This window comes from Littorina saxatilis, linkage group LG16 (assembly GCF_037325665.1).
Source record: "Littorina saxatilis isolate snail1 linkage group LG16, US_GU_Lsax_2.0, whole genome shotgun sequence".
NCBI lineage: Eukaryota > Metazoa > Mollusca > Gastropoda > Littorinimorpha > Littorinidae > Littorina > Littorina saxatilis.
This window is the reverse complement of record NC_090260.1, coordinates 49877229-49901377: the sequence shown is the minus strand read 5'-3', so window position 1 is coordinate 49901377 and position 24149 is coordinate 49877229. Positions and strand designations below refer to the sequence as shown.

Below are 24149 nucleotides of genomic sequence, written 5' to 3'. Positions count from 1 at the left end.
ATAGGTCGACTTTTTGTCGACCTATAGATAATTTTCATTGAACTTTGTAGTTGGGTCGACCGAAAGTCGGTCGACCTATTGTTTTGGCCTCTCTGAACCTCGTTTCTGTCCCAGGACGCTTGATCCACTGCGCTAACGAGGAAACACATCGAGACGTCACTGGTAAAGAAGATGCAGATAAATCAGAATCAAACTGAATGAGAACAGTACCATTTTGTATTGCAGTCATTAGGGTGACTACTCTGATTTTCACCTTTATGTCAACATGACATTATCTTCAAATATATTTGGTTATGGGAGTGTTCTTTCCGTGAAATCCGAGCTGTTGTCTACTTTCAACAGTTTTAACACAAAACCACCAAAGTTGACTTTCTAACGTCTGCATGCATTTAGAATCAGTTGAAGCACCATGCGACAACGCTGAAAAGTTATATCTTGGCCTATTTTAAGAATGACGTCATTGACCTCACAATGAGGCGCACCCCAGCGCGGCGAAACTGAAAAATGGCGAAGCTGCATGATGACTCGATTGATGTGTTTCTGGGAGAGTGAGAGAAAGAAAGGTGAGTTGCAATGTGACACGAATGCTGAACTTGTTGTATGTGTTTGTTTACCACTTTCTTTTTTGTTTTACATGCCACTCAATGGGAAAATGCTTCCGCTTGGACATGAAAAGTAACTTTTGTTATGCTATTTCGACCACGCAGTGTTCGCCATCTTAGAAAATCTCGTCATCATGTTCATGGCCTGTGCTGAGGCCTTCAATCTTTACCAAATCATTCTAAGCTTGACCGTGATAAGGACACATATTGTTAGATTTCGTACAGTCGACGGGCGAACGAATGTTCTTTTGAAGCGGAGATATGATTATGAACGTTCGGACATTTTCAAACTGAAGTCATTCAGTGATTCAATTTGCTGCTGTTTTGGGTTCCACACACGCCAGTTGTGGATAGTTTTATGTGCAAACAATCAGAGGCTCGTATATTGTTCATTTGAGAATAAATTCATATGATAACGATCATAATATATAATATTATTATATATGGTAATACAAAACAAATCTGTTGAATTTACCTAGCCTCGTGTACACATTTTTTTTTACTTATCTGGAAGGAATACTGTTTGTGTTTCTTGCTTGTTAGAACTTAGAGGCACGCGTTAATTGAGGTCTAACGAATGACGTCTCACAACGTGCGTGGTCGTCCTTGGCGGTCAAGAAAGCCGCCGCGATCATTGCGCAGACAACACTTCTAAACCGACAATATTTTTTGTGCGCATCACGTGCTCCACATAAATTGGCCGGAAACGTGCGTGGTCGTCCTTGGCGGTCAAGAAAGCTGGCTCGCTGGGGTGTTCAGTTCTTTTTGGCTCACCTGAGTAATCAGTTAGTCTATGCATGGATTTAATGTACATCCATGGGCATGCAGTGTTACTGTTAGACTGTCCGGCATATCAAAAAACTTTAACGTTGGTTTTTTTTTTGACATAATTTGATTTTGTCTTCGATAATGAGTGTAACGACAGAAAACGTTCATTAAATATGCTCATCAGAGCTCTGTTTTCAATAACCATCCAGCGCTATTTGTTCTAACCGTCACCTCTGGTTTAATCAACTTAAAATACATTTCAGAGCTTATACTAATACTAAGCATAATGTTGGGCTCAAAGTTAGCGGTGTGCTTTTACGTGGTAGTTAGTGATATTTGATATCTTTCGCTGTTATATAGTGTGAAGTACAAAGAAGTTAGGCATACAGTGACACTTTCAATCAGTTGTGCCACACATTGATAAAGATACATGCAACCTTATGAAAGAAACTATGCGCACCATAACAAATATGCCCAGGTTTATTGCTGTTATTAGTGTTAATGTGTTAAAGCATTCCCTGACTTGGCCAGCTATACCTAACATTTCCACCAAGCTGTTAAAGAACTGACTCAGGATATAAAAAGGGCAAAGCTCCACTTTTGATCAGCTTTAACTAAGCTTTGAGTTTGACAATCAAAATTATAATATTTACAATGGTTGCCCTTGAATGATGACTTTATAAATGATTTTTCTAGAGATTGACTGTCAACAGTTTTCCAATATGATAAAAAATGGTTTTCACTCAATGTTCACACAATGTTGACAGGTTGATATGTGTAGGTGTTACCTAAGTATTACATGCAGAAATATGTTCAATGATGTGTGTTTATCATTGTGAGTATGTGGAAAAGAACTTAACCTGTAATTTTTGATGACATGATGTGATGTGTTATGTTTGTGTTTAAGATTAATTCATTATAATATTTGAAATTATCCATCAGGCTAATTTGAAGCTGAGGAATATGGCGTTGGATCCTGGATACTTTGCTCACTATACCAGAGGGCAGTTCATGTTGCAGCTCTCTTTGTCAAACTTAAAGAAACATGGAAGCCTGACAACAAGCACAAGTTCTGGTAAGAAATTTACTCAGTTGATGTTCAGGGGATTTATTTTGAATACATGTATTTAGTTTTACTAGTACCAGCCATATATACAGGTTTGCAAGCTTAACTAAAGTCAAAGACCAGATCAGTGAATAGGATTCTTGTCGGTCATCGGTCACTTGACGCATAGAATTGTGAAATGACCGATTGATTTTTCAGTGAGCTGGTCATTGACTTTTCAATCAATCTGTCATCGAAATAAGCGATGACCAAAACAATTTTCTAAATGATCTAGATGTTGAATTTATGCTCAGTCGGTCAATGACCGATACAGTACTAAAATCAACCTAATTATTGCCAGATGTTTTGAATCATTTGCAAACCAGGAAGATATATAATATGTATTCAAATCAATAGATGAGCGTTTTCAATCCTAGCTTTATTACACAACATTAACAGATCACACATTAAAATCCTTGAAACTCGACATGTGAAGATTCATGAAAAATAACGAACGATCATGTATAGTAACAACTAACATTAACAATATTTAGAGTATGTATCCGGCACGGTTGGCCTAGTGGTAAGGCGTCCGCCCCGTGATCGGGAGGTCGTGGGATCGAACCCCGGCCGGGTCATACCTAAGACTTTAAAATTGGCAATCTAGTGGCTGCTCCGCCTGGCGTCTGGCATTGTGGGGTTAGTGCTAGGACTGGTTGGTCCGGTGTCAGAATAATGTGACTGGGTGAGACATGGAGCAGGGGCTCACATCCACGTCGGACATCGGACATACACGGATATTTTTTCCAAATGTCCTATACATTTTTCATGCAAGAGGACATATGTCCTATTGTTTTTGTCACAAAGGGGTTATTGTCCGATTATGCTTTCATTTGATCTGGAAACTGTCACTACTTTCCAATTTACAGTAGTTTGATTTGCTACGATGTGTCTCTCCAAGCAGACAAAACCATGCTGTTAGTGTCCGTTTTGTTGCGAGACAAAAAAGGTCCTATTAATTTTTTTCCGGGACAAATGTCCTATCGCTTTTACATTGTCCAGGACATTTGTCCTATGCCATCTCTCATGGATGTGAGCCCCTGATGGAGCCTGTGCTGCGACTTTTGTCTTGTGTGTGGCGCACGTTATATGTCAAAGCAGCACCGCCCTGATATGGCTCTTCGTGGTCGGCTGGGCGTTAAGCAAACAAACAAACAAACAAAAAAGAGTATGTATATGAGCGCTCAAACTCGAAAGAGCTTTACCCAACAAAACAATTCAGTCAGGGCGTTTTCTTCAAAAAGCATGAATGGATTACAAGGGCATCCTTATATTAGATACATAATATGGTCACTTGAAATCTACCAGATTAACTGAGAATTGTTTTTCTTCTCTGCTTGTTTACAAAGTTTAAACTTTTAAAAGTTGTTTTTAAATCACCATTGTAACCAGTTCAGTGTGCATTTTCTCTGTACAGATAAGTCCAGTATCTCCAGAATACTCACCACTCCTCAGACATTAGAGGTATGTCAGTGCTCTTTTCTTTTTGTCATTTTGTATTACTATTAGTGTCTACTTCCTTCTTCTTGTAGAATTGATTTGCTACTGACTATAGACAAATATGGTACATTACATTCCTTATTCTTCAATCAATCCTCAATATAGACATTGATAGGTGGTCTGTGGTTTAAAGCCAGCTATGTTGATACCCCAGAGAAGTCTGTTACACCACCATTGCGCTTGTGTGCTTCAAGCTTGCGATATTAGTACATCCGTTTTTGTGTGTGTTGTGAAGGCTCTGTGGTTTACACCTATCAACATCGCTTACTGTTACTGTTAGTGGGTATTACAAAGAGGTTAGGCAGACAGGGACACTTGCAATCAGTTGTGCCACTTATTGATAAAGATGCATGCAGCCTTATGAAAGAAACTATGCGCACCATAACAAATATGCCCAGGTTTATTGTTCATTTGCTGTTATAGTTTTTATGGCCAGCTACCTAACATTTCGACAAAGCTTTTAAAGAACAAACTCAGGATATGATTATAACAAGGGCAAAGCTCCACCTTTGATCAGCTTTTAGCTTTGTTTGACAAACAAGATTTTTATATTTACAATGGTTGCCCTAATGATGACTTTACAATTGATTTTTGTAGAGATTGACTGTCAAAAGTTTTCCAATATGTTGTAAAATGGTTTCCACTCAATGTTGACAAGTGGACATGTGTAGGTGTTACTGTTACATGCAGAAATCTGTTCAATGATGTGTGTTTATGAGTGTGTGGAAAAGAACATAACCTGTAATTTTTGTTTCAGAATGAAAACTACTGCCCGGAGAATGAGACAGGAGCTTCTTCAATCTCAGTGGACTACCCTCTCCTTCAACCAAGCAACCAGAAGACTTTATATGATCAAGGTACATGATTTTCCTCCGCTCCTACTTGAAGTTGAACATTTCTGTTTTTGTTAGTTCTGCCTCTGATCTCTACAATATGCATGTCATGAGCAATGAACTGTTGTGTTGCTTGTTATCAGTAATATCACTCTTCTTCTTCTTGGTTTAAACAAAACTTTATTCAATTTTAATCATGACAAGAACAATGCATGGATGATTACATACTCGAGCATATAATGCTTATTTTAAGCAATCATAGTAATTACAAAACAAAGGTTAGCATGATGGCGGAATAAGTACATTAGCTCCTTTCAGGAAACGAAAAACAAAACAAAAGACAAAACAGATACACAAACAAGCAGAAAATGGGAAGGGGTTGGTGATACAGGAGGTGGGGAAAGGGCAGCTAGCTAGTAGCTAGCTTAAGGGAAAAAGAAGAAGAAGACTTAGAGCGCCAATATTTGAGGGGATTTTTTCAATTGTAATAAGTGCACATAAGACACTCGCACAAAGTTAATGCGTATTGTGATCAGAGGAAAAGTCACTACATTGCGCATAAATCGAGACATAATTGATAAGTCGGAAAACAACAAAAGAACATGAGAGAGGTTATGGGGAAAAATTTGTCAGGCAGCATGTTGCATGACAGTGTCTAATAAATGTAATGAGTGAAGTATAGAGGCTCATTTACGGAACCTGCCCGTCTGTCTAATATAGTCCTTCCGGATAAGTAGCCAGTGAAAATCTTCAAGTGTAGCAACCTCTGTTTGCTTTTTCAAATGGCTTTTATAAGTACTTCAAATCTGTGTTATATGTTATTGGGATATCACACACCCTGAGGCGCCAAACGTGGCCGAGTGAAGTGGAGCTCCGCGAAAAGCTGTGGGGGACAGCGGCATCACTGCGGCTGACTGCGGGATTTGCACTCAACACTGGACTGGACATCTAGACGTATGGCCGGGAACGTAGAAGAAGAAGAAGATTGGGATATCATAATTATAAGCTTTCCAGCCCTGTTTGTCTCATTGCTAGTTTTCATTTAATTTGTTAACAGAGACCTACAGACCAGTCTTGAACCCAGCAGCAGAAAGCAGGTCAGAGGTATCATCGACTGCGATAGCAGACAGGTCCTCAGCAACATCAGCAGAAAGCAGATCAAATGTTGACAGCCTGCCCTTAGTAAGTGTTGATTTTGTTACTGATATACTGTAGTACCTGCAAAGTATACGGGTCTCGATGAACCCACTTTTTGTGCTGTTTTTCAAACAAACTTTGCAGGTAGGATTAGGTGCATATCAGCATATTGTGTGCCAAGCTTGGTTGACAAATATTTAGCGATTCATGATTTATTAGCGATTTTTCAGTACACAATCAGGGATGTTGCCACAAATTCATACCTATAGGACAAATGCCCTGAGCTCTTCGGCATCAATAGGACATTTGACTGCTTTCAGACATTTCAATAGGACATTATAATTGTGTACAAAACACAAAATTATCATGTGCAAACACACATATCAGTACATGCACCAACATTGTGTGCAGGACACACACAAAAGAGAAACAAACTAAAAAACGACCAAAAACTTCAGCACTATCACGGAAAGAATATCAAATATCGTGCTGTCCGAAGGAATGGAGTTTTTATCGGACCATGACCGCGCTCAGTTGAAAACGATAGGACATCTGACCGCAATGCGTTTATGTGAATCGGACATTTGAGCCTTGTAATCGGTCTATGTCCGATGTCCGACGCCTAACCACATCCCTGCACAATATGCTGATATGCACCTAAACCTACCTGCAAAGTTTGGTCGAAATATACCGGTTTCGATGAACCCACTTTTTGTGCTGTTTTTCAACCAAACTTTGCAGGTAGGGTTAGGTGCATACAGGCATGAGCAAGATCGGTCGCCCACTTGCCACAGGCGACCAGAAATGAGTGTGGGCGAGTAGAAAGTTTTATAATGATCGCCCGCTTGGCGAGTGTAAATTTTGGGTCTGTGGTATCAATTTCCAAGCGACGATTGTCTGTTGTGAAGCACGTTGTCGTCTACGATTGCTAAAATTAGATGTGATCGGAGCTCCAGTTCCAGGAAATTCTCTTTAGTGACCAATCAGAATGACCTTATGATTTCAGGGTTATCAGGACTTTTTGTTGACACGATTTTAACCAATCAGTATTGTCGACGCAGCATGTGTGTCTCAGAAGCCTAGGCAGATCTGAAGCTGTAAACATGTAGAAATACTTGGACAACTAGCCAAACCAGAGGGAACGGAGTCCGAGAGATTAAAAAGTATGACTCCGGACAGAGGAAGCGTTCCTTCCAGGCAGACTACACAAAAATGTCATGTTGTGTACAGTACTGCTTGCAAAAAGCATGCCGCTTCTGAGAAGGAAAGAAAGGGGCCATTCGTTGTTGGTACGGACAAATTAAGCTAGAAAACATACGTGCACACGAAACATCAAAGTCTCACCAACAAAACACCAAAAAATGGGTAAACTCAAACAAAAAGGTTGAAGACACCGAGGGGGGGACACGCTATGCACCAGCTAACGCAAGACTAGCGTGCTCATGTCGCTCAACTAATGCGATCTGTACAGGCGCTTGCAAAGACCTGCTCGCCTTTCACCACGTTTGAATGGATAGAATCGTTTTGTTGTTTGGAAACTCATTTTTGTGGGCAAGTGAAATTGTTTGTGGGCTAGTCAATTTTGAATTTCACTAGCCCACAAGGCGAGTGAAAATTCTGGAACTTGCTCATGCCTGTGCATATCAGCAGATTGTGTGCCAAGTTTGGTTGACAAATATTTAGCGATTCATGATTTATTAGCGATTTCTCGGTTTCAATTCCCCTCATTTTGGTTGTATACACCATGCGTGGTTTCACAAAATGCCGTCTGTGTCTATCACTGTGTGCAGCTGGCTGCTATACGTTAAGCGGAGCTAACGTCCAATTACCAGCGGATGGCTTTAAACTGTCCTGGCGTTGCGTTGCTGACTTGTTCTAGTCTGCTGTTGTTCTTGGGAAGAAGGAGAATTCATACTCATTTCTCTCTCATTTCTCATTACTTTATTGTCCCATCGCTGGGAAATTCGGGTCGCTTCCTCCCAGTGGAAAGCTAGCAGCAACGGAGTCCAATTACCAGCGGATGGCTTTAAACTGTCCTGGCGTTGCGTTGCTGACTTGTTCTAGTCTGCTGTTGTTCTTGGGAAGAAGGAGAATTCATACTCATTTCTCTCTCATTTCTCATTACTTTATTGTCCCAGTGGAAAGCTAGCAGCAACGGAGTCGCGCTACCCAGGTGTCTGCGTGTTTGGGTGTATTCAGCCACCTGCACTTATGGCAGAATGACCAAGGTCTTTTACGTGCCATTGTGATGACACGGGGGTGGGACATGGCTTCTGTCTCTGGGTCTGCACATAAAGTTGACCCGTGTCCGTCCCGGCCCGAATTCGAACCTGCGACCTTTCGATCACAAGTCCAGTGCTCTACCAACTGAGCTACCAACCGAGCTACTGGGCGGTTTGAGCTGTTGTTAGTTGCGGCTGGCTGCTATACGTTAAGCTCGGCTAACATCCAATTACGAGCAGACCGTGCTATTCACGGTGACGCCGTGTCCCCTCGGACATCCTAGTCTAGGTTTATAAAAAAAAAATTTAAAGCACCTTACAACAAAGTGTCATGAAATCTTATGTCCATGCAAAAGTTAGGCTGAAACCTGTACAATGATATTGTTTATGAGTATGTAAAAAGAACAAAACCTGGATATTTTGTTTCAGGACGAAGACTACTGTCCTGACACTGAGAGTGAGACGGGAGCTTCTTCAATCTCTGGATTATCCTCTCCTTAAACCAAGGACACGGAGGACTTTATATGATCAAAGTACATGATTTTCCTCTGCTCTTACTTGAACCTTTCTGTTTTTGTTATTTTACCGTCAAATGTTTTGCTTTATGTGGTCTGAATGCCACTTTTCTGTTACATAGTGAACTAGAAAATACAGGGAAACCTTGAGGCTAAGAGACTAAAGTGCATCTGTAAGACTAAGACGAGTATATTATGGTTGAACAAGTGGGAGAGCCTCTTAAAGATAAGAAATAGACAAATTTCAAAGCCTGAGTTACAGAATCTTTTTGATGGTTGTATTCAAAAGGTTTGACTGTACCTAACTGACTCTGCACTTGGATCTCTTGAGGTTAAGTTTCTTTAAATTCGAATCAATGTTAAATTCAAAATAAGCAGGGGAAAAGTTCTTGTGAGCAGAAATTTTGTTTCAATATCAGGCGTGCACAAGATCGGTTTCAATATCAGGCGTGCACAAGATCGGTCACCCTTGTTGCCCTAGGCAAATAAAAATTAGTGTGGGCGAACAAAATTGAGAATGTGATCGCCCGCAGGGCGGGTGTAAAATTTGCGCTCAAGAAACTTCTTCTTCTTCTTCTTCTTCTTCTTCTTCTTCTTCTTCTTCTTCTTCTTCTTCTTCTTCTTCTTCTTCTTCTTCTTCTTCTTCTTCTTCTTCTTCTTCTTGTGCTTGAGCTCCCTGGGCCATCCCTTTTTGCGAATGAGAATTTTGCGTTTATGGCCGTTTGTTTATTATACCCTGCCACATGGGCAGCCATACTTCGAGAGATTAAGAGAATGGTATTTAATGTGGAGTTACGAGATAAGAAAAGCCGAATGCGAAAGTTTGTGTCAGTCGGCAACTGAGTTCAGGACTACAGCCCACGAGCGGAACCGCGCGGTATAGGACGTTAAGAGTTAATTCAGTAGCCCACATTGTGACATGTATACAATTTAGAAACTTCCTCATGCCTGAATATAGCCAAAATTTCAATATAGCCTTTATTTTTTTTATCAAATACTAAGAAGAGCTTTTGTTAGGGCCTAGCGGTGATTTGAATATAGTCGGGAATTCATTCAATATAACGTTGTGTCAATACAACAGTGCTTCTCTATGTTAAATTACAATGCAATAAACTGCTGCTTCTGATTTTATTGCTAATAAACAGGCTGAATTTTTACCTAATATGAAGAAAGTTTCTAAGTTTACAAGATGGGTGTCATGAGCAATGCACTGCTTTTATAAGTACTCCAAATCTGTGTTATATTTTATTGGAAAAACAAGCTTTCCAGCCCTCTTTATCTTATTGCTAAAGTTCTCATTTAATTTGTTAACAGTGACCCACAGACCAGCTTCGTACCCAGCAGCAGAAAAAAGGTCAGAAGGACTGAAATAGGAGACAGGTCCTCATCAACAGCAGCAGAAAGCAGTTCATCATTGTCAGCAGTTTTAGTCAAGCAGTATGTAAGACATGTTGAGTCCTTTGTACTGGAAACTTGCATTTTCCCAGTAAGGTTATATATTGTACTGCGTTGCAGGCCCCTGGGGCAATTTTTGATTAGTGCTTTTGTGAACAAGAAACAGTTAACAAGTGGCTCTATCCCATCCCCCCCTCCCGCAGTGGGGCACTGCGGTTATGAAATTAAAAGCCCCTCCTGTTTTTGGAACCGCAGGAGCTTTCTAGTTTGCTGTTAGGTAGATTTTTGGTTCCTCTTTCCTGTCATGCTCTCTTTTTCTTCATGAATTCTTTTCTTTTTTCTGCCTTCTTGCTCATTCACCTGTATTTTTTCCAAAAATCTCTTCTCTTGCCGCTTGTCTCGCGATTCATGTATAGTTTAATCTGTTAGTGTTCTGATGTAAGTCCAGCAGTAGATAGGTTAAGCCTATTTTAACACACTGGAAACTGGTAATCTTCCAGTAGGTATTAATTTAGTTTTACTAAAGCCTGCTGGGACACAAGTAATGGGTTAGTGCATTTGTAAACAGGAATCGCTTGACAAGTGGCCCCCTTCATCCCCCCCTTCCTCGTCCTGATATGGCTCTGCGTAGTCGGCTGGACGTTAAGCAACAAATAAACAAACAAACAAACCTATTGTTGCATCCAGTTGAGAAAGACTATTGACCAAGTGGCTGTTAGTTTGCTCTGTTTTAAACAAGGTTAGTGTGTCCTATTGTTGCATCCAGTTGAGAAAGACTATTGACCAAGTGGCTGTTAGTTTGCTCTGTTTTAAACAAGGTTAGTGTGTCCTATTGTTGCATCCAGTTGAGACAGACTATTGACCAAGTGGTTAGTGTGTCCTATTGTTGCATCCAGTTGAGAAAGACTATTGACCAAGTGGCTGTTAGTTTGCTCTGTTTTAAACAAGGTTAGTGTGTCCTATTGTTGCATCCAGTTGAGAAAGACTATTGACCAAGTGGCTGTTAGTTTGCTCTGTTTTAAACAAGGTTAGTGTGTCCTATTGTTGCATCCAGTTGAGAAAGACTATTGACCAAGTGGCTGTTAGTTTGCTCTGTTTTAAACAAGGTTAGTGTGTCCTATTGTTGCATCCAGTTGAGAAAGACTATTGACCAAGTGGCTGTTAGTTTGCTCTGTTTTAAACAAGGTTAGTGTGTCCTATTGTTGCATCCAGTTGAGAAAGACTATTGACCAAGTGGCTGTTAGTTTGCTCTGTGTTAAACGAGGTTAGTGTGTCCTATTGTTGCATCCAGTTGAGAAAGACTATTGACCAAGTGGTTAGTGTGTCCTATTGTTGCATCCAGTTGAGAAAGACTATTGACCAAGTGGCTGTTAGTTTGCTCTGTTTTAAACAATGTTAGTGTGTCCTATTGTTGCATCCAGTTGAGACAGACTATTGACCAAGTGGTTAGTGTGTCCTATTGTTGCATCCAGTTGAGAAAGACTATTGACCAAGTGGCTGTTAGTTTGCTCTGTTTTAAAGGTGCATGTCAAAAAAATTCTGAAATTTCTATTTCATCATTGCATTGTTTTCTTAATTTAAAAAAAAAACCACTTTTCAAACAATAACCATCTTTCTATCTGAAACAACACGGCCATGACAGTCTTTTAAAACAATCTTGTATTATCCCATAGGCTAGGCTACCTAAGTTCCTCTGCGACATGTTTAGTTTTAAGCCGGCAGAGCCCGTTATTTAAAGGATTTGGGCACGCTGAATTCATAAATATAATTGATGTTGTCATCACAACAGGAAAATGCCTATTATGCAAGTTAGACTGCTTTTCAAACGCCATTTTGAATATTTAATTTTACAACTCGAACGAGAGGCATATGTAAGATAAGCAGATAACAGAAATGGAACCAGCATGGTCAAATCACCTAAGAGCAACCAAATTAGTAGAAAATATAATTAATTACGAGGCTTTTTGACTGAAAGCTACTTTCCCTAGGTTAAACTCTCTCCTATCACCCCCAGACCAGTCCCCCCCCCCCCCCAGGCCAGTTGTTAAGTGTTTCTTGTATAGAATATAGTCCATGATTGAAAAGATTTTAGTCAAGCAGTATGTAAGACATGTTAAGTCCTTTGTAGTGGAAACTTGCATTCTCCCAGTAAGGTCATATATTGTACTACGTTGCAAGCCCCTGGAGCAATTTTTTGATTGGTGCTTTAGTGAACAAGAAACAATTAACAAGTGGCTCTATCCCATCTCCCCCACTTTCCCCATCGCGATATAACCTTCGTGGTTGAAAACGACGTTAAACACCAAATAAAGTAAAGATTGAAGGATCATGAACATGCTGCTACTGGTGATGTGATGATGTGATGATGTGGGGGTAGATTAATTTGATTTTTTCTTTATTGAATAACTATGCAAGTAATTGTGTACATGTTATCATAATTTCATTGCATTGTTTGCAGTGCAGGTATTCCTTACTGATTTTGTTCTTTTCTCATAACATTGTTTACTGTTGATACCTTAAAACGAAGTGAGTTAATTTTCATTTTTCCATGATCAAGGCTTTTATGAACAAAGGCGTTATGATGTCGTGCTATCAGTTAAGGTGGCAGACCAGGGCAGAAAAACCTGGTGCTGATATGTGTCAGCCAGGATCTACAATGGTTTGGTCCATACTCATTGAGGTTTCCTTTCAAAAATTTTAACATGGAATTTGTTTCCAAAGTAACTTAATGTAAATTATTTTATATATGGTGCCAAGAAAATCAGTCGGATAATGGAGGTGGTTGTTATTGGGAGGGGTCGTTATGGGAGGTTTCACTGTATTCAACTCGGTGATCTGATCACGAGAGTAATCACAATCAACAGTATGCAGATATGTGGTGGAAAGGGTGGATTAAGAATAAGGTTTTGTTACCACACATGAGGTAAACTTGAAGGACATGACAAAGTTTAAAATCACAGTACAGTAGTGTTGTCATAAAATGTGAAAATTTTTCAGATACATGTATTTGAACCCTCAAATGCTTTTGCAAGTCGTCCGGTATCAAAGCAGCGGCCTCTTCTGTCGACAAAAAAGCGTTGCGACTGGACACCGCCATCTTGGCAACTCAGAAACGAGATCGGCAGTTTTGCTTACGTAACCGTGGCAATGGTCTTTCGTGGTCTGAGAATGTGTACTCTCTACTACATGATAGATACCCTTTCACTTTCAGTAGCTTCCCCTGTAGAATCACTGCAGAAATGTCTTACCCTAAGTTTGGTCTTTTTCTTATGAGTGCGACATTTATGTTAAAATGTCTTGCACTTCTTTGGTTTGAAGAATGTCAGCCAGGTATGGTTTCCCTAATGTTCTCTTTCCAAATGATGTGGTTAGGTTGTGATAAAGAAATCAGAATTTTAAATCTTGACATGCAAACTTATTCGGACTCATTTCGTATCAAAAAGGTTAGTCACTTGCGCTGTTGCTCTGTTTGCTGAGTGTGTGCAAGGGCTCTCTGTTACTGTTAGATGCAAAGTCATGTAAATGATGCTGTTGATCATTTTGCCAAGGTCACAAAAAAGACTAACATGGTCCCAGATACGCATCAAAATTAGTTTGAAACTATTTTATTTTCAAGAGAAAGGGTCTTGTTTGATTAATATATGATTTGTATTATTCAAATGAATTATGTCACCCTTGGAAAAACTATACACAATAGAAAGCAATGATTCCTGAAAATGGCTTTTCTGTTTTCCTTAGATTCCTGAATTCAAAACCAATTAAGAGTATGAAAACACTTTTTAGACCGATTAATTGCTCTGTACCTCTTGCTTTTTGACATTTGTAGGGGACCTGTGTTTCTGGTTTACTATATGTCAAGGTACCAACAGGGTCCCTTGATCCCTAAATGAATAATTGGGTGTCTTCAGTTCAAAGGCAACTATGTGTTTGCCTTTTGATGTCTTGTTTTATTTTCATCATTATTGATCTCATGTGCCATATGATTCTTATAAGGTGAGAAGTTGAGCTAAATTGGCTTTTCATCACCCCCCCCCCCCCCCCCATTTTTGAGTCACTTAAGAAAAAGTGACTCTATGTAATCGGTCAGTGTTAGTCTGTCCGGCCGGCCGTCCGTAGACACCACCTTAACGTTGGACTTTTCTCGGAAACTATCAAAGCGATCGGGCTCATATTTTGTTTAGTCGTGACCTCCAATGACCTCTACACTTTAACGATGGTTTCGTTGACCTTTGACCTTTTTCAAGGTCACAGGTCAGCGTCAAAGGAAAAATTAGACATTTTATATCTTTGACAAAGTTCATCGGATGTGATTGAAACTTTGTAGGATTATTCTTTACATCAAAGTATTTACATCTGTAGCCTTTTACGAACGTTATCAGAAAAACAAGGGAGATAACTAGCCTTTTCTGTTCGGCAACACACAACTTAACGTTGGGCTTTTCTCGGAAACTATAAAAGTGACCGGGCTCAAATTTTATGTGAACGTGACTCATTGTGTTGTGAATAGCAATTTCTTCCTGTCCATCTGATGCCTCATATAATATTCAGAACTGCGAAAGTGACTCGATCGAGCGTTTGCTCTTCTTGTTGTTAACCATACAATAACGCAGAATGTTTTTTGCCATGTACAGGTGCTAATAAGATACAGGGATTTTACATTTTGTTTTTGTTTCATCAGAATATCAAGAAGGTGCCAAATTTATGGACTTGATTATGTATGATTTAAACTTGACTCTGGTGTATCATACGTTAAACCTTTTGAAACTATTCTTCTTTCTTCTTGTTCTCAGTTTTCTTATCAGCATTTGCTTGTTTCTTATCTTTTGAAACTGGTCTTTAGTGTTTCATGAATAAAGTTCTAAAACATTTTCAAGGATTCTTGGTGTTTCTTTCAATAAAGATACTTTTCATTTTTGTGTGGATGTGACACAGGTAAAAATTAATTAGTTTATGACTGAGTTATCTTTAATATTCAATTTATACATTACATGTAATTGTTTTCATTTGATAATGCTTTTTGTGCTCATTTTGATGCAGTCAACAAACTTCATACCATCATTTTTTCTTTGTCACATCCTTATCAACCGATTTGACCATTGCAAATCTATGTCTGTAAAAAACCGGCACGGTTGGCCTAGTAGTAAGGCGTCCGCCCCGTGATCGGGAGGTCGTGGGTTCGAACCCCGGCCGGGTCATACCTAAGACTTTAAAATTGGCAATCTAGTGGCTGCTCCGCCTGGCGTCTGGCATTATGGGGTTAGTGCTAGGACTGGTTGGTCCGGTGTCAGAATAATGTGACTGGGAGAGACATGAAGCCTAGTGTGCTGCGACTTCTGTCTTGTGTGTGGCGCACGTTATATGTCAAGCAGCACCGCCCTGATATGGCCCTTCGTGGTCGGCTGGGCGTTAAGCAAACAAACAAACAAAATGTCTGCACAAAAAATGTTGCACTGACACATTGTTTGTTTTCTGCAGCGTAAGAAAACGCTTCATAGGTACATCACTTGTCGCTGGAGGGGAAAACATCTTGACAGTTTTGGGAAGATTTACATTATTATAACCACCAACAGGTTTCACACATTTTCATATTCAACTCTTTCATACATGACATCCACCTATACACTGGGCTTGGCTTGGGTTTTGTCAACTGTAGGTCCATTGACTGACTTAGCCATGAATCAATCGGTCATTTTGCATACCAATCAGTATGTCAACAACAAAACTTTAAATGTGAACATCGGTTGTCTGCAAACTGAAAAATATGGCTTTGAAGTTAAGATAAAACTTATTACCCAATAACGATACTTCATTTGAATATTTTTCTCTGAAATTTCATACATCGTAAACAAAAGCTAACTGACTGCTGCATGTCAATCGGTCCATTGACAGACTAAGATGCGTATGTATCGGTCTTTTCTGAATTTAACTATACAGATGACCGACGCCCAAACCATACCCTGTTCATATAACAGATGAATCCCTGATTCCAGTTTGCACAGTTAAACAAATTAGGCAAAAATATTGCTATCAAGCTCATATAGCTATACGGTTTTTCGTGCATTTGTTAGTTTTGTTTCTTTATAAGTATGAAGAAGGGTCACTACACACATCAGGTCAGATTTTTACACACACTGCTGCAAGAAAGCTATATTATCTTCTTGTCTTGTTTCTGAGAATTTAATTATTAAGAGCCTAATGAAGAGACCTACGCAGTAGCTAATTAACCATATACAGAAATGACGACTATGCTTTTATTATTATTATTAATTTCCATTATTCCATTTTCAACAACACAAAATGTTGGAAAGAGACTGCAAGGTACAGCACAGCACACAAAACCAGATGACCCCAGACATTTCTCAAATATTCAATTTAAAAAGGCAGTTTATGTAGCTTGCATGTCTGGATGCAAAGTCCCCCATAAGTGTAAGGGAAGGTATAAACAACTTAAAACATATACATGTATATATATTATACTGAGGTAAACCTAGTGTAGTTTTATTACCCTCTGGATAAATATTAAAGAGTGCGTATATGTCAACCTATTGATGATTTTGTTCGTTGAAAAAATTGACCTAAAGGGTAGTTTTACGGCATTCGTTCAGTAGGTCGACCACCAAAAATGTGTATATCTTGTACTATGGTTTCAATGAAATTGACATGTTGCCACATTAAAGAGCTATTTTCATTTATGATATTCACTTATTAACATCCTCATAATAATTCAGCTAAGGCATATAGCTATGGTTGACCTAATGAAGATTTTTAAAACGGTTAACCTAAGTGCGGATTTGTAGATATATATATAAGTTGACCTAAAGGGTAGTTTTACGGCAGTCGTCTTAATGATGTACTTTTACATAATTTCAGTAGGTCGACCACCAAAAATGTGTATATCTTGTACTATGGTTTCAATGAAATTGACATGTTGCCACATTAAAGAGCTATTTTCATTTATGATATTCACTTATTAGCATCCTCATAATAATTCAGCTAAGGCATATAGCCATGGTTGACCTAATGAAGATTTTTAAAACGGTTAACCTAAGTGCGGATTTGTAGATATATATATATATATATATATATATATATATATATATCCCATGACCTCCCTTCTTTGTCTCTGTTACTTCAGTATGGGTATATATGTTGTATTTTTATAGCTCAATAAATACATCATGGACTCCAAAAAATATATGATAGTGCAGATTCCGATTTGGGCAAAGGACTACTTTCCTCCCGACCTTTGACCTCGCGCCGAACAATGTGACACATTTGTATGAAGTTCTAAAATCGTATTGCACGGCTCAGAAAACCATATCAGTTGCACGCAAACATGAATCTCAGAACTGATCTGATGTATGAGATGCAATAAGCAAAAGTTTCTTTCATTATGAAAGCAATGCAGGTCGAAAAAAACGAACATTCAACTTACAAGATAACCAGATGCTAGCGAACCAAAACAAAAACACGAGTACCCTCCCCTTGCATCGTTAGCAGACGACTTTTGAGAATCTGTCGGTAGTGTGTTTTGGTGTGCGCCTTCAGCTATCAAACATCGGCTGTTTCACGTGTTTTGCGAGCAAGTCTACTCTTTTGCCTGGCTCTGCAGTAAGTCCACATATTTTTCCGTAATCCAGTCATATTCCTTCAAAATGCAATCAATCGGCGGTGACAGACGTGTCGGTCGCGTTTTCCTCACACCCATACCAGTTTAATTTCATCCATGCAAACACACTCGCAAAACAGTTTATCACGTAGATACATTTCAAATAGGGAGCAAATGGTTAAATCTAAACCTACATATTTGTTCCCTAAAATTTGCTTCTCTGTCAATAAGCCTAATTACACACGTTCGAGAAAAACAACGTGGAATCGATTCTGAATCGAGTAAGCCAAATGGGTCCCAAACCCGTTTCGCCCGTTCTGCCGACCTGAAACGCAAAACAAAAGAATTGTGCGCTTTAACTAAATTAATTTCTATTCGACTTCATTACTTTCTTGCAACTTATGAACCTTTACTTAAAGCTTTTAAATGGTCTGAAAGTAGTGTTACCGCGTACTTATCGATGCACTCATTCGTTTTATTTTTTCAGCGACGGTCACTTACTTTAAGGTTGCAAAAGGGCTAAGTCTCGCTGGCAACAGTTTTACCCTGCACAGATCGCAACAGTGCCGCTAGTAGTCTACACTTTGTGTTTGATGGTAGAATGGGATATACAGATTACAACAATCGTGGTTTTTTATATGGCTTGTATTTCAGTCAAGACCCAGCGGGAATATCAATCAATCAATCAATCAATGAGTCTTATATCGCGCATATTCCGTGGGTACAGTTCTAGGCGCTCTGCAGTGATGCCGTGTGAGATGAAATTTTATACGGCCAGTAGATTGCAGCCATTTCGGCGCATATTTACCTTTCACGGCCTATTATTCCAAGTCACACGGGTATAGGTAGACAATTATTAACTGTGCCTAAGCAATTTTGCCAGGAAAGACCCTTTTGTCAATCGTGGGATCTTTAACGTGCACACCCAATGTAGTGTACACGGGGGGAGGTTCGGACACCAAAGAGAGTCTGCACACAAAGTTGACTCTGTGAAATAAATTTCCGCCGAACCTGGGATCGAACTCGCGCTGACAGCGGCCAACTGAATACAAATCCAGCGCGCTACCAACTGAGCTATATCCCCGCCAGAGGCTCGTGTCTCCCGATGATATTCATCCGCTGGGTCTTGACTGAAATACAAGCCATATAAAACAAGAGGCGAAGCCTTCAAGGCTCCCGTAAGAAATCGACAAACAGTAACACAAACTCAATCACTCCGTCACACATACACACACACACACACACACACACACACACACACACACACACACACACACACACACACACACACACACACACACACACACACACACACAGTAAGCATAGGTGAAACTGTGCAAGAAAGCGAGACCCTGGATCTGCCAAGTAGTCTCGGCCCGCTCACAATAACAATGACCGAGACTTTCAGTAATTCCTTTGCGTGACGTCTAACCCTCTTACGTCATAATGTGACGTCTTCAAATAGTTTCTATCACACACGTCGAACACTTTTGACCGAGACTGACGTAATCCATAGACTCGGAAATGTTAAAGTTTCTATCACACACACACACACACACACACACACACACACACGCACGCACAGACAGACAAAGTTTATCATCGCATAGGCTACACTTACGTGAGCCAAAAAAACCACTCGTGTTGTAACCTATACATATATAGCTAATCTGATGGACACGTGGGGAAATTTGGGGGCTGTGATTGGATGGTCTCACACATCCCTTTTCCGATCATCAAAGCATAATGCTACGAAAGTCGGCCATTTTTGCCAATATCCAAAAGCATATTGGCAATAACAAAGACGCATGGTTCCGGTTTCTTCCACGTGTATAAAGTACACGCATACCTCCCCAGGTTTGTTTCTGTGTGTACTCGCATTCAGTTTATGGGACACGCTAACTGCCTCTTTCTCACGCTGAAGAATTCACGCAGGTGATGATGTTACGGGAGGTTTATTGTTGTATTCCGTGACCATGACGCTGACCCTGGTGAAAACTACACAAAGTAATTTAGAATACTAGAATAACTAAGATGAAACATCAAAGCACATTCTCATAAACGTATAACTTCAAACATGTTAATCACCTCTTTAAATGGCGAGACGCCGTCAAATAAAGCACACATCATTAAAGCATAATTATTACATTGACGTGACGCAAATTCCGGCTTAAGTAAGAACTCATAACATTCAAATACCAGAATTACTAACACTGAATAAACAAAATATAGGCAGCGAAATTAAGCGAATCGTCCAAAATCTCAAATAGTCAAATATGGTCAGACCACGAATTCGCACATACATTATCAAAGTAAACTAGCGTAACCAACGTATATTTCCCTTTCGGCATTATAATTACAAGTTAACTGCGAATTTAAAATCCATAAACTAATGTCAAAATTACCCTACAAATTAAATACTCATCAAATCAAACTTGAAATTTCATCATCTACAGTTATTATTGCGGACAATTCATTCGCTCAAACAAACAAGCCGTTAATCAGCAGAAAACGCATAAACAACGTCCACAAATATTGAAGAAAAACGTCTCGACATATGCGGTAAATCCGAGCACAAAGTTGCAAACGGTGCAATATAATCCGAGCACAAAGTTGCAAACGGTGCAATATAATCCGAGCACAAAGTTGCAAACAGTGCAATATAATCCGAGCACAAAGTTGCAAACAGTGCAATATAATCCGAGCACAAAGTTGCAAACAGTGCAATATAATCCGAGCACAAAGTTGCAAACAGTGCAATATAATCCGAGCACAAAGTTGCAAACAGTGCAATATAATCCGAGCACAAAGTTGCAAACAGTGCAATATAATCCGAGCACAAAGTTGCAAACAGTGCAATATAATCCGAGCACAAAGTTGCAAACAGTGCAATATAATCCGAGCACAAAGTTGCAAACAGTGCAATATAATCCGAGCACAAAGTTGCAAACAGTGCAATATAATCCGAGCACAAAGTTGCAAACAGTGCAATATAATCCGAGCACAAAGTTGCAAACAGTGCAATATAATCCGAGCACAAAGTTGCAAACAGTGCAATATAATGGGCATATTTCGGAAAACAATAAGGCAATCATATTGCAAACAATCAACAGATAAATCAACATACCTGTACTGCGCATTGTCCCATTAAAGAAACTAACTTCAGACCATACACTTCACTGAAGTGTAAAAAAAAAAAAAAAAGTCGCGTAAGGCGAAAATACAACATTTAATCAAGTAGCTGTCGAACTCACCGAATTAAACTGAACGCAATGCCATTTTTCAGCAAGACCGTATACTCGTAGCATCGTCAGTCCACCGCTCATGGCAAAGGCAGTGAAATTGACAAGAAGAGCGGGGTAGTAGTTGTGCTAAGAAGGATAGCACGCTTTTCTGTACCTCTCTTTGTTTTAACTTTCTGAGCGTGTTTTTAATCCAAACATATCATATCTATATGTTTTTGGAATCAGGAACCGACAAGGAATAAGATGAAAGTGTTTTTAAATTGATTTCGAAAAAAAAAAAATGGATAATATTTTTTATATATTTAATTTTCAGAGCTTGTTGTTAATCCAAATATAACATATTTATATGTTTTTGGAATCAGCAAATGATGGAGAATAAGATGAACGTAAATTTGGATCCTTTTTTTTTTTTTTTTTTTTTTTTTTTACAATTTTCAGATTTTTAATGACCAAAGTCATTAATTAATTTTTAAGCCACCAAGCTGAAATGCAATACCGAAGTCCGGGCTTTGTCGAAGATTACTTGACCAACATTTGAATTTGACAGTGCCGCCTCAACTTTCACGAAAAGCCGGATATGACGTCATCAAAGACATTTATCAAAAAAATGAAAAAAACGTTCGGGGATTTCATACCCAGGAACTCTCATGTCAAATTTCATAAAGATCGGTCGAGTAGTTTAGTCTGAATCGCTCTACACACACACACACACACACACACACACACACACACACACACACACACACACACACACACAGACACACGCACATACACCACGACCCTCGTCTCGATTCCCCCCTCTACGTTAAAGCATTTAGTCAAAACTTGACTAAATGTAAAAAGAGCTTGCAAATAGGAAAGAAGAAAGCGCTCAAGACAACAGGCCTCATGAAACATGTAGTCCTTTCTTCAGAGACAATCCTTGTTCTCTTATCATCTACAGATTTACCGCAGTCTTCACCACGCGAATTCCCAACAGAAGTCGGACTTTCGAACATACAATCTACGTAGGCAAGCATGATACGCCGTCATATGATTCCTGGCATATTGACGTAATGCTAAACATCCGGTTATCTCGAGTTTTCTCCGTAATACATGTCCGTGGTTTTTGGCTCACGTAAGTGTAGCCTATGCGATGCTAAACTTTGTCTGTCTGTGCGTGTGTGTGTGTGTGTGTGTGTGTGTGTGTGTGTGTGATAGAAACTTTAACATTTCCGAGTCTATGTGTGTGTGGTTATCCAAGACTCGCATAAGAAGATTACGTCACGGTCAAAAGTGTTTGACGTCAATTAATGCATCATGACGTCATGCCTCCCTGTAGTCTTTCTCTCTCGCGCGGTGTGTGTGTGTGTGTGTGTGTGTGTGTGTGTGTGTGTGTGTTCATTTTGTGCACATGTGTTATTGTTACTGTTTGTGTATGTGTACTCGTGTGCGTGTGTGTGTGTGTGTGTGTGTGCGCGCGCGTGCGTGCGTGTAAGAAAGAGAGACTGAGAGAGAGAGTGTGTGTATATGTATGTGTGTGTGTGTGTGTGTGTGTGTGTGTGCATGAGATTGTGTGTATGTTTGTGTGTGTATGTGTGTTTGTTTGTAAAGGTGTGTGTGTCCGTCTGTCTATGTGTGTATGAGTTTTGTATGTATGAGATCTGTGTGAGTCACTGTGTGTGTGTGTGTGTGTGTGTGTGTGTGTGTGTGTGTGTGTGTGTGTGTGTGTGTGTGTGTGAGCCTGTGTGTGTGTGCGTGCATGCATGCGCGTGTGTGGGTGTGTGTCTGTTTGTAAGAAAGACTGACTGGCTGAACACCGAAATACTAATTTTACCGGGTTCACTTCTCAGCTCTAACCGAGCTGCATTCGCCGATTCGGGGAAGACGATTTCACATTGTTCGGTTTCGTAGCGGCTCCAGAAAAAATAGATAAAGAAGATACCAAAGGAGATTTCCTACAGGTTGATCTGCACAGCGTGTTCACAGTGTCTGCGCGAGGAAGCGCTGTCGAAAGGGCAGTGTCGATCTCTCAGACAGATCTAGATCTAGCGTCTCCCACTCTTGCACTGAGTCTATGCTTACTGTGTGCGTGTATGTGTGACGGAGTGATTGAGTTTGTGTTACTGTTTGTCGATTTCTTACGGGAGCCTTGAAGGCTTCGCCTCTTGTTTTCAATGTTCGGTTATTTCCGTGGCTTCATGCGGAAAGGGAACCGTCGTCTGCAATCAACGACATGGACCATTCTGGTACTTGTTGCTGACAAAAACATGATTTTAACACAGAATTTAATGTCAGAATAGCTATATAAACGCTATTGTGTTTTCATCGTAGCAATAGGGCCCGATATTTAGACGAGACAAGTAGGTATAAGTCCGACGAGTCGATAATATATTGTCAAAATAATATTGCCCTATTGCTACGCTGAAAACACAAAAGCTGTTAATATATACTAGCAGTTAAGCCCGGCTTCGCCCGGGAGTAAGCGGAGCCCTGTAGCAATTTAAGACGCTCGCTATCCCATTATCATTAGCTTTACCTCCTTTGTTTGGATACAAAAAAAAGAGTTATCTCCCTTACCTTCTAGAAATTTCCGGAACTGTCCAGTTAATTTTTCTTTCTTCATTTCTTCCCCTCATAGGAGCAATAGCGAGTCTCTAATATCACTGGCATGATGTACTATCTTGTTCCTGCCTCTTGCCATCTCAGAGGTATGGCGACCACAGACAAAAAAGAGTTATCTCCCTTACCTTCTAGAAATTTCCGGAACTGTCCAGTTAATTTTTCATTCTTCATTTCTTCCCCTCATAGGAGCAATTATAGCGAGTCTCTAATATCACTGGCATGATGTGCTTGCTACAGGTGAACAGTAGGCACTGAACTGGTCTTGCACCATATAGGCTGTATTCAATAAATGGGAGGTCCATAATCTGAGAAAGGAAACAATGAATCAAGAAACTAAAACCCAGGTGCACATCTGCGGCACCTAGGGAGTGTACGTGCACACTATCTTGTTCCTGCCTCTTGCCATCTCAGAGGTATGGCGACCACAGACCAAAAAGAGTTATCTCCCTTACCTTCTAGAAATTTCCGGAACTGTCCAGTTAATTTTTCATTCTTCATCTCATAGGAGCAATAGCAAGTCTCTAATATCACTGGCATGATGTGCTTGCTACAGACAAAAAAGAGTTATCTCCCTTACCTTCTAGAAATTTCCGGAACTGTCCAGTTAATTTTTC

General features: G+C 39.8%; 2 protein-coding genes across 2 annotated transcripts in view; both read left to right on the top strand.

Moving 5' to 3' along the window:
* LOC138951163 (uncharacterized) overlaps positions 1 to 24149 on the top strand; it is a 30200-nt gene that overhangs the window by 3368 nt on the left and 2683 nt on the right. The window lies entirely within an intron of this gene.
* LOC138951164 (uncharacterized) lies at positions 412 to 14945 on the top strand. Its single transcript, XM_070322807.1, has 7 exons — positions 412 to 563; positions 2313 to 2445; positions 3893 to 3939; positions 4733 to 4832; positions 5866 to 5990; positions 8597 to 8700; positions 9997 to 14945. Exons 2-6 carry the CDS (start codon positions 2334 to 2336, stop codon positions 8666 to 8668), a joined length of 456 nt encoding a protein of 151 aa, XP_070178908.1. The 5' UTR covers positions 412 to 563; positions 2313 to 2333; the 3' UTR covers positions 8669 to 8700; positions 9997 to 14945.

What these genes read in the sequence shown, in the direction of transcription:
- LOC138951164 (XM_070322807.1), top strand. Translation starts at nt 2,334, where the DNA reads ATGGCGTTGGATCCTGGATACTTTGCTCACTATACCAGAGGGCAGTTC. An exon ending in CCACTCCTCAGACATTAGAG is followed by an intron (nt 3,940 to 4,732) that starts GTATGTCAGTGC and finishes TTTTTGTTTCAG; the next exon opens with AATGAAAACTACTGCCCGGA. An exon ending in GAAGACTTTATATGATCAAG is followed by an intron (nt 4,833 to 5,865) that starts GTACATGATTTT and finishes ATTTGTTAACAG; the next exon opens with AGACCTACAGACCAGTCTTG.